Source organism: Atta cephalotes (assembly GCF_000143395.1).
Source record: "Atta cephalotes unplaced genomic scaffold scaffold00003, whole genome shotgun sequence".
NCBI lineage: Eukaryota > Metazoa > Arthropoda > Insecta > Hymenoptera > Formicidae > Atta > Atta cephalotes.
The window spans coordinates 1180546-1191673 of NW_012130067.1; the positions used below are offsets into that span (position 1 = coordinate 1180546).

Below are 11128 nucleotides of genomic sequence, written 5' to 3' on the forward strand. Positions count from 1 at the left end.
TTGATATTTTAATATAATTTCAATTATTTCATTATTTTTTACCTTTTGCAAATTATATGAAATCTTGTAGCTATATTATGTCAATAATAATATAATTTAACTAAAATATATATATGATTAAGATGTAAGCAGTAAAAATATTAGGAATGTACCTGTACTTTAGCGGTAGTATCGCCACGATGTAAAATATACAAATGATGTACCGCCGCTAGTGTTGATCCACCGGGATGCGGCTGGATTCTGAATATGTGGAAGTCATGTCCTCTCTTGTCCGCTGTCATCAATAACGCGCCGGTTAAGTCGAAAGTCATAGCAACGATCGCGTCGCTGTGAGCAGTAAAATGAGCAATTACAGCATCCGCATTAGTATCATCTAACTCTTTCTCGTCTTTCGCGATCTGAAGATCCAATATCGTAACGACACCTGGTTGCGTTACATCATTGCCCGTGTTATTGATAGCTATCGGTGATACTGAATTCCCCGTGAGACTCGACGCTACGGTTTCCCCTAGTCCGCGAAGACCTTTCCCTAGCGACTTCGCCGCATATAAAACCGTCGCTGTGTAACTCTGAACGCCTTCCCCTTCGCAACCACCACTACTTCTTCTTGCGGGTATTAATTTTTTCTCGCTGCAAATAAAGAGTGATTAGCCCATATCTAATAAAATCATGTTATTACCTATATAAAGTATTAAAATCGTTAGAAAACGCAAGATAAAATGTGTGTCAAATTCTATACCTATAAGCTAGCCATCGCGTTCCTAAAGCGATGGGATTTGGATTCAGGCCAGGACTGGCATAGCAAGTCGTGATTGTTATATTATTTTGCAATGTTCTAGCATCAAAGACCGCAATTTTTTCTAATAACGTTATAACCACGGATCGCCTGTTCGCCAACACATCGCAGACAGAATGCTTGAATCCTACGCTGTGTATTGACTCGCCGGTTTTCAAGGAGATGAAATTAACGTCACAAAAAGTTTTTGGTCCCGGAAGAGTTGAATCCGGCTCAGAGCAGACCGCTACCATCGGCCGTTTCGCTTCAAATTCATCGACATGTTCGTCGTCAGTCTTTGGATTTGGTAGAATTCGAAGAATACGAACCACGCCTTGTCGCCATGATAAAATCTCCGTTGCCTCTCCCGTTGCTGCTATCAGCCATACCTGCATTTACAAAAATCGGTAACTGTTACAATTGAATAACAAAAACTTAAATCCGATAAAAGAAGTGAATATGCTAAACATTAATAACTAAAAAAATATATATATTTCATTCTAACATAATATTTACCTGAACGCCAACCGCGTATCCTAATACTAATAACAACGGTGGTGTACTGGAACCTTCATTATAATCAGGATATAAAGCAGGGTCATTTATGTCTGCGTATTCAAACCGCGCCCATGATATGGTTTCCTTATTATCAGAATTGGATACTCCGGCATATCCCTATGTGTAATTGCAAACATAGTACACTTGAATTATAATATTGAAACCATTTTAATTAACTTATATATACCTGTGGTACTATATCATTTATGATCCCAGCAACACTATCAATGATTGATCGATCTACTATGGGCTGAGGTGAAACGATTTGAGCTCCTTTATGCGCACTTCGTCTTGGTGATTCCGCAGACATTTTTTATTGCCAAATTAGAGTTTTATTTATCTATAAAGATAATAAAATCTTGAGTAGAAGATCTATCTTTTCAATTATTAAAAGCTTGTATATTTTACCATATAAAATAAACAAGTTGTTAATGTATACAAAAAGATAATAAAAGATATTAGTATTTATATGTAAATTAAATATTTATTTTTATTTTCAATTGTAGTTGGTTTCTACCAACCTGGAATAGTAGAGTAATGCTCTACTATTGGTTGACATTACATATTCTATCAATAGCAAAGCATACAATATTCAATTCAGGATGATGCAAACTCATTACAAAAAACGCTATTAAACTTAAACACTTAAACATCTAAACTTAAACTTAACATTTAAATATCACACGATAGTCAAAATCTCCGCAGTAAACTTGTATCTCGTTGATGACTTTTAAAAAAATCAGAAACTTGCGTTTGAAAGACAATTATATCGAGATATATAAAACTTACAATTAAAAACCTTATCTCAATATTCTTATAGACAACTTCAAAATATAAATAAGCGATTCTACAGAAATTACAAAAGCTATTATATAGAAAGCTATTATATAGAAAGAAAAGGCTTGATATCGCGCGATGTTCATCGATAAGCAAGGATAAAGGAAACAAAGAATTCCTGTCAAATACGCGTCTCTATCGCAAATGGACAGAGCAATCCGAGGACGTTTAGAGAATGCTCTGAATATGGAATATAAAACCTGACCTTCCCGTCCTGACGCACTCACCAGTCACCAGTAGGAGAGAGCAAGGAAATTATTCGCGTGACGAGACGACGACGGGTGTGAAGCGCGACGTTCGCATAATCGTTGCGCGGAGGACAAAGAACCCAGTGCACCCGTTCGTAGTCACTCGACAATTTCGCGGACTTGATTACTGTACGTCGCGACGCCGCCGTCGCGCGATCGTCGTCGTTAAAATTCGGAATGTTCGATGAAACGCCGTCATCGTCGACATCGTCGTCGTCACGCGATGCATTATTCAACACATTCAACACGCACGAAAAGTAGGAAAGCGTATCGGGCTGTCCGTATAATAGTGGTGGTACGACAGTGTTGACGACGGCTGACGGAACGAAACGGGATGGAGCGGGAAGGGAAGGGGGAGTCTATTTTGTCAGCCGTGTAGAGTGAAAAGGAGGGGGAGAGGGAGAGGGAAACGTTGCATTGCACAACGCAGCGCACAGCTGTTGGCTGTGCGCGAATTGCACGTTCAGGGACAATCAACGGGGAAGGGCGTTCGCGACCGAACGTTCGTTGTGTCGCATCTGTAAACAAGACCGTGTAGATCTCTTTATTTAAAATCCCCAAATATGTTTATCGCTTAAAATGCGATAAATATATATTCGGGTATTTAAAAAGAGAGAGAAATCGAGGATGCCGAGTGCAAAAAGTGCAGGCGAACGGAACCTCGGTGAACCACCGCGAAACATAGAGAAACCAAATTGGAAAAACAAACACGGACGGACTGATTCAGACGCGCAAATATGACGTACTCCGCGAGCGGTTTACGCAACCACGTTAAAAAAGCGACGTCCTCGGACCGCGCGGAGATACGAAAGAGGCGGGGGATAGAAAGGCAATCATCGGAAGAACAAAGGAAAGGCCTCGCTTATCGCGGCCGTGTCTTTATTGTCGCATTTGTGCGGAGCAGATTACTATCGAACGACAGAAACACAAAATATATCGGGAAAATCGGAATCGATTCTACCGTATATAACACTTACTTCACAAAACTTGATCGTATTTTCCCATTGTCGAAGGAAGAGAAAGAGAGAGAAAGAGAGAAAAAGAGACAGCCCACTACTGCACTCCGCGCGCGCGTCACCGCCGTCGTTGTCTCCTGTCTACTGCGTCATTTTACTTTCCGCGAACAACTAACAGCCAACGAACGATAGTAATAATAATTGACAATGACTACGATGTCACGTAATCGCGCACACGGAACGGATGTTCTCCTCGTAGCGTCGGATATAAATTTTCCTCTGTCTCCCCTTGCGGGAAAGTAGAAGACACAGCAGTAGCACGACGGAACGATACCTCCGCCGTAGTTTTACGCTGACGGATGACGGGAGTCTCTCTCAAGTCGGGCGATTTCACAACCGCGCGCCGATACTTCGCTCTCTTCTCTCTCGCGTCCTTTCCTACGCTTGGCCGTTCCTCTCGCGGTTTTCGCTGCTGGCACGGCGGGTACCGTGAAGCGACTACGACACGTACAATACACGCACGTCCGTATTCCGTCCTTCTCCCTCGCACGCACACGTAGACAATGGAGGAATGAAGGAGAAAAAGGAAGGGAGAAAGACTCGGTGATTTCTTACAGTTTCTCGGAAACAGAAACGGATGAGAACGCGCGGATTAGGCATATATATAATATACGCTTCGCTGCGCCGTTACTACGTTCTGCTCCATATCAGAAGAACGAAAACAATAATCAGCTGATTCGACAGGTAGGTCTACTCCGTAGGACAGAGAGGCGGGAATGGCGAACGATCGAGATAAATCGAAGTGAAATTCGAGCGTCACGAGTAAGCGGAGTAGGGACGCGTGATTTTTACGGATTTCTAAAATATCGGTTATTTTTTGCTAATATTTTTGGAGGCTGATCTATCGTTTTTTCACCAATGAATTGTGACTGCGTTCCGGTACTCACTACCAGCAGTACCAATATTGAAAATCTATAATATATATTACATATATTATATGGGTTTTCAACACTGGTAATGAAGCAGAACGCGATTAAGTCTGCTACGCCATCTACAGCGCGAATCTCAGATTTAAAATATAAATAGTTAAAATTTAGTTTCTTTTCGTGGGATAATCTTCAAACTGTCTATATTAACGGATTTAACGGAAAAAGCAGTTGACAAGGATCTCAGTATTTTTATTTTATTATTGTTCATTTATTTCTTTTCATTTTTAGATTCCAGGGCATTGCTGCAACTTAAAAAATCATCTTCAGTGAAGTTAATAACGTAACCATTGCAATAATATAAAATTTAAATCTCCTGACTTTAACTAACTTTATTTATTGCTTTGTCTTTTAATTATTTGGGAGATTTTTAGAACGTATTTAAAATAAGATATATATTTTATCGTTCTTCATCGCTTACAAAATATTATAAAGCATTGTATCTTTAAATATCTTTATCTTAAAGGAATTAAAATGTTATAAAATAACTTAATTTATGATTATAAAATAAAATTTGGTTTCACTTTTCACTTACCACAAATATTTTTCTTAACTCTAATTTACATTTTTTTGGTTTTTTTATCTTTATTCTTTTGATATCTATTCTCCGGTACTCTCTGAATGTTTGGCTCCAACGGAAATAAAGAATATACCCTTCAAAATTTACTCTGGCAGAATTTCTGACACTGGGATTTTATCCAATACAACTGCTGATATCGCCAATGTTGAATCGTCCGAGCAAATGAGAACTATCATAAACTCATCGTTTGTGAAGAACTTGGCGAATCCAGGTTCTGAGTACATTGTTTAACGATGGTCAATGTGCTTGCTATAAAAATGAGAAAATATTAAAAATGTATGATTATATTTAAAATTATTCTATCGTTTCTATTTAATTTATTATTAAAAGTAAGAATCTTAATTCTCGTCTCACAATCTAGTTGGTCTTGAAGCATTGATTGTTTTGCCTTCTTTTTTAATCTTCCTTTCCTGTACAAAGCATCTAACTTTTGTTTTAATGTTTTAATATTTATCGCCCGTTTATTTGTCGATTTTTTCTGTGCCAGCGAATAAACTTTATCTGACTTTTCTGTATTTGTTGAAATGACTTCATATGGAAATTTTGGTCATTGTACCTCATTTGTGGATAATTGACTTGTTATTTCGATTTTTACCGGTTGATTCTGTGTCTGCGAATAGAGTGGCAAGTCTTTTAATTCTCCTGATTGCGTCCGCATATCTTGTTGGAATTGAATCGCGTCTTGGGGGGTAATTTCGTATGCGTATCTATAAATTTCGCCTTCAACTACGTCGTTAACAATGCGATATGCTCGTTTTTTTTCTGGTTCACTCGTTGGATATTTTTGTATTAAAAACGCTGTCGTTACGCGGCACAATGGCTCGCCAGTAATGCTTTTTATTTCGTATCGGTATGTATCACCGATGTGTTTCTTGTTACTTGCCTTGCAATATTCATTGATTAGTCGGGTGACTCGGATGTCCCTCTTGTTACTTTCATCTTCCATATGATTCAAATCCTCTTCGTCAGTTCCTTCGTCTTCCGAGATCGGCGACATCGATCGTATGAATTCGCGTAATATTTTAATTCTATTTTCTACTGCATTTCTCAAACATCGTTTTCGCTCACGTGATTTTATTCTATTCTCGATTTCATTGAGTAGCCTTTCTTCTTCCTTTCTCATTTCTGATAGGGATTTGAATGTTTTTTCATGTTGTTCGGTCATTGTGATAAATTTGCGCAATGTTCGCATTCTTCTCGAGTGTTCGAATGAGACTGTTGCATAGGTTGCACTTGTTTTCTTTAATAATTTGCGGATTGTTTACACGTGTGGCTGCACTGCTCGGTAGGCACACAGATGTCGCATCCTTTTCTATCGATTTGTGTATCGTACAATCTGATTGGTGCTCGCTGTTATTTTATTCTATATTATTTCCAATCTCTATTCGAAATCTCTATTCTTTTTTTTTATTTTTACAAATATTGTTATTTATATTTATTATATTAATTTATTTATACTTTATAAATATTTCTATTTTATTTATAATATTATATTAACGAATCTTAATTTATATATACTTTTAAATTTAGGTTCTTATACTTGTTCGTATTTTCTCTCATTCTTGAATTGATTCTTCTATAGAAGAATCGATGTTGAAAGAATCGAAATTTATAATTTTATAACTTTCGGTTGCCATTTCTTCATCAATTTTACTATTTTCTGTATGTTCTGTCTTTTATTAGGATTTATTATATACATACTGTTACTAATTATTTTGACAACTTACCTTTTATTTCTAATTTCTTTTCTTTTTGTTTTAGATGTAACTACTGGATTTTATCTTTTGTTTTCGTCCATTCGAATTAATTGACAGGATCTGTTTTAAATATTGAACTTTTCTTGGACAGGGCTTCTGTTTTGTTAATTAAGATCTCTTTCTTGTCTATCCAGACTGACAGGACTTTTGACGATTGTTATTTTCCCCACTGATAGGAATTTTGGTTTCTGATGCTGATTATAATTCTGATGATTATATCTTCTCGTTTATCTTAACTAACAGGACTACCTGATGAATTAAAGGTAAGTGTCGGATTTTTTAATTTTCTGTCCTTGTTATTAATTAAATTATCACGTTTATTCTTTAAACATAGGTATTCGAATAATGATTCATTCTGTGTAACTGCATTAACTTTTCTTGTCTCTCTCTTCATACATCTTAAAATTCTTTAGTTCATTTTGAAAATTATCTTTTTTTTTTGCTTTTCCTTATTAATATTAATTATTAACTTTTTGAATTTTATCTTGTGTTCTTTTATCTTCCGAATTTTTCTATCTATATAAAAACATTTTGCTATCTGATAACTTCAACCAATCTATATATTTAATTTTTTTCTTTGTTGCAGATTTTCTCGCGTATATAAAGAGAACGAGAATGCCTTTTTAATATATCATCGAAAGCATTTTTTTCTAAGCTGCATACATCAATGATTACACAATGTTTTCCGTAACCTGCTTTAATATTATGATAGTTGTGCTGATATTTAATGTTGTTGTCATCATCGCGCATCCGAATATCTTGCTAATCATTGTAGACGATTTGAGGACTACTCTGGGATGCTACGGTGACGCCAATGCGTATACACCAAATATAGATGCCTTGGCTGAGGATGGCATCGTTTTCACTGAAGCATTCGCACAGGTCTGTGCTCTTTACAAAATTATTTTAACTTGCGATCTTTGAACTATTTTGCTTTTTCTCTTTCAAAAAAAAATATATATATTCGAAAGAGAAAAGGCGAAATAGTTATATATATAAAACGAATGATCATATTTTGCAGCAAGCATTATGCGCACCCAGTAGAAACTCCTTTCTGACTAGCAGAAGACCGGATACCCTTCGACTTTACGATTTTTACAGTTACTGGCGCGACGTGGTGGGTAATTACACTACATTGCCGGAACACCTGAAAAATAATGGTTATACCACGATGTCCATAGGAAAAGTGTTTCATCCAGGTACAGAAATGTATTAGGGGCTTTGCACAATCGAAGGTATAGAGAACATAGAATAAGAATTTCAATCTTATCAAATACTTTGTACTCAACAGTACATGGTTCCTGATAGATTGAAATTCTTATTCTCTGTCTCCTTTATTTCTTTGATTGTGTAGAGCTTCTCATAAATCCGACGCAGATAACATACATATTGCATAAGATATCTAACAGATGTGTCTTTTAATGCTTTTTAGACATAAGATATATAAAAGATGTCTTTCAGATATCTTGAATGCAACATAAATGTTATCTGGGATCTTTTCTGCTTGAATATAAATAGAAAGCTGATCTGAGAGCAGCCGGTCAAACCATCAGAAGCTCTTATACTAGCGCACCAACGATCATTTTAGAGATATGGAAATATTACCACCGACATTACGACGAATTTTTACATTTCATTTGCCATTTATTTTTCCGAATGAATCATAATAGATTATTCTCCTCGCATTCGATTGTAGTAGTTAGTCAATTTCTTACAGCTTAAAACATCTACTATAGATCTAGGCTTATTTCTACTGCATACTGGACGCGATAAGTGAGAGGAGATATTCAATGAAAGCTCTGATTTTTCGCATGTGATGATGCAAAAGCATTTTTAAAATCTAGTGATGTGTAAATCTTTTATAAAATATTATAATCTTTCAAAATAATATTGCTGCAAGATTGTTGCGATATTTTGTATTTTAAATGTACATATATATATATATGTAATTAACGACAGTCCATTGACACCTGAAAAGTGACATTTCGTACAGGTATAAGTTCTAACGGATCTGACGACAGTCCCTACTCATGGACCGAAAAACCTTTCCATCCATATACAGATCGGTACAAAAATGCTCCGGTTTGTAGGATGGTTCCGCAATCAAAAGTGGCAATGAATCTCGTAACGTACAATATTTTTTTACGTTATAACTCACACGAAAATATACTTCTAATATATCGTATTTACAGATATGCCCGGTACGAATCTCGACTATGCCAAACAAAACATTACCTGATCTCGAGACATTACGAGAAGCGAGAAGATTTATAAACGAACACAAAAAAAATGTTAATCCTTTTTTTCTTGCCGTTGGTTTTCAGAAGCCTCATATACCTCTGAAGTATCCTGAACGCTATCTAAGTATACTCTTCATAACTTTTATCAATACATATAAAATTAAAAATTATTATTGTTAAAATTAGAAACATTACCCAGTAAATAAGAATAAATTGAAATTGATTCAAATTTTCAGAAGTATGCATTCGAAAAGATTTAATTGAATCCTTTCATCTCAATGCATTTATTTATAAAAATAAAGAATTGCATAAAGCACAATTTTATGCCTTTTAATCTAAAAAAAATTTCAGTTCTTTAAGTGCATCGTGAATACTGCTCAATTCAAAATCTAATTAAATATAAAGAAAGTTTTTCCATCCATTTGAAAATTAAAAATATATAGATTTTGAATGCTACTAAAAAGTATTCACTTGGATGATTTAAATGGATTAAAATATCAGTTTTTTAAAATCTATTCTCGTTTACTTGATGTATAAGAGAACGTCTCTCGTTAGAAATTTACAAAATTATGAAATTTTATCGGGTAGCGTACGAATCCCGCGTCGAAAAAACTGGTCATCTTTTGAGACTATCCACGAATCGATCCAATTTTTTACTTCTTCATAAGACCGGAAGTGCTGGTCAGCCAGGCCGTGTGCCATTGATCGAAACAAGTGATAGTCAGAGGGAGAATGTCTGGAGGCGGGTGGGGTAGGACTTCCCATTTCAACGTTTCCAAGTATGTCTTGACCACTTTCGCAACATGGGGTCGAGCATGCTGCAAAATCACTTTATTGTTGTATTGCGGCCGTTTGTCTTTCAATGCTCGGCTCAAACGCATCAATTGCATTCGATACCGATCGCCTGTGATTGTTTCAGTCGGTTTTAACAGTTCATAATACACTACGCCGAGCTGGTCCCACCAAATACAGAGCATGACCTTGGAGCCGTGAATATTCGGTTTGGCCGTCGACGTGGAATGGCTGGGAACTCCCCATGATTTTCTGCGCTTGGGATTATCGTAATGAACCCATTTTTCGTCCCCAGTCACAATGCGATGCAGAAATCCCTTCCGTCTTTGCCTTTCAGCTGTTCACAAGCAAACAAACGCCGTTCAACATCTCTCGGCTTCAATTCGTACGGCACCCAATTTCCTTGCTTCTGAATCATTCCCATGGCTTTGAAGCGTTTTGAAATGGCTTGTTGAGTCACTCCCAATGATCGTGCCAATTCTTCTTGATTTTGACACGAGTCTTGCTCAAGTAATGCCTCCAATTCTACATCTTCGAAAACCTTCTCTCTTCCACCGCTATGCCAGTCTTCGACGTCTAAATCACCGTTCTTGAAACCACTCACGACACATTCTTTCACTAATAGCGGCCTCACCATAAGTATTTGAGAGCATTCGATGAGCCTCAGCCGCAGATTTCTTCATATTGAAGCAAAAAATTAAAACCTCCTGCAAATGACGAGAATTTTGCTCGTAAACTGACATTTTCAATCGAGAATAACTTTATGATGCAGACACAAATCGACTAATGTTTCTATGGAGTTATGTTGACAGATGCCTAAATTTATTGTATGACGTCTATGATCTATTTATTTCGACCACCACTTATCGCTAAAGCTATCTAGGAAAACGGCGGAAGCAAAGTTGTACATCTAATACATATGAGAATATTCTTTCTATATTACTAAAGTTTCATAATTTTTTGAATTTTTAAGTTAAAGATCTTCATTTGTTAGAGACGTGTGAATTTCTTTATAATAATTTAATAATTTTAGTAATTCAATGTTTTTTACGATTGTAAAATAGACAAAAAATGATGATGAATAATGTAAAGTTTGCGTTATAAACATGATACAGAATATCATCCTATACGAAAGTTCAAGATGCCTGAACGATACATATGGCCAGATAATGTAAATAATGTTGCCTATAATCCTTGGACCGATCTCCGATGGAGAAAAGACGTGGCAAAATTAAATTAAAATTTCCATGGGAAAGAATACCAGGTATATCGCACTATATATATATATATATATATATATATATATACGTATCTAGTAATTAAATTAATAACGTTAACGTTTTAAACGTTTTTTAACGTTTACGTAACGTTAAGTAAACGGTAAACGGTAAACGGTAAA

At 36.1% G+C, this 11128-nt stretch overlaps 3 protein-coding genes across 3 annotated transcripts in view; 1 reads left to right on the plus strand and 2 right to left on the minus strand.

The window, feature by feature from the left end:
• Positions 1–1643, minus strand: part of LOC105624947 — a 24508-nt gene extending 22865 nt beyond the window's left edge. Inside the window, exons 1-4 of the mRNA XM_012206293.1 lie at positions 1521–1643; positions 1292–1450; positions 740–1164; positions 153–630 (exon numbers count right to left, since the gene is read on the minus strand). Coding sequence (XP_012061683.1) covers positions 153–630; positions 740–1164; positions 1292–1450; positions 1521–1643 — 1185 coding nt within the window. The remainder of the gene's footprint in view (positions 1–152; positions 631–739; positions 1165–1291; positions 1451–1520) is intronic.
• Positions 1644–5487: 3844 nt separating this feature from the next.
• Positions 5488–6132, minus strand: LOC105625714. The gene has a single exon (XM_012207038.1). The coding sequence runs from the start codon at positions 6130–6132 to the stop codon at positions 5488–5490; it is 645 nt and encodes a 214-aa protein (XP_012062428.1).
• A 1243-nt stretch (positions 6133–7375) lies between these two features.
• The window catches only part of LOC105624958 (iduronate 2-sulfatase), a 6048-nt gene continuing 2295 nt past the window's right edge, over positions 7376–11128 (plus strand). Inside the window, 6 exon segments of the mRNA XM_012206304.1 lie at positions 7376–7579; positions 7719–7896; positions 8691–8821; positions 8890–9061; positions 10845–10958; positions 10961–10993. Coding sequence (XP_012061694.1) covers positions 7376–7579; positions 7719–7896; positions 8691–8821; positions 8890–9061; positions 10845–10958; positions 10961–10993 — 832 coding nt within the window.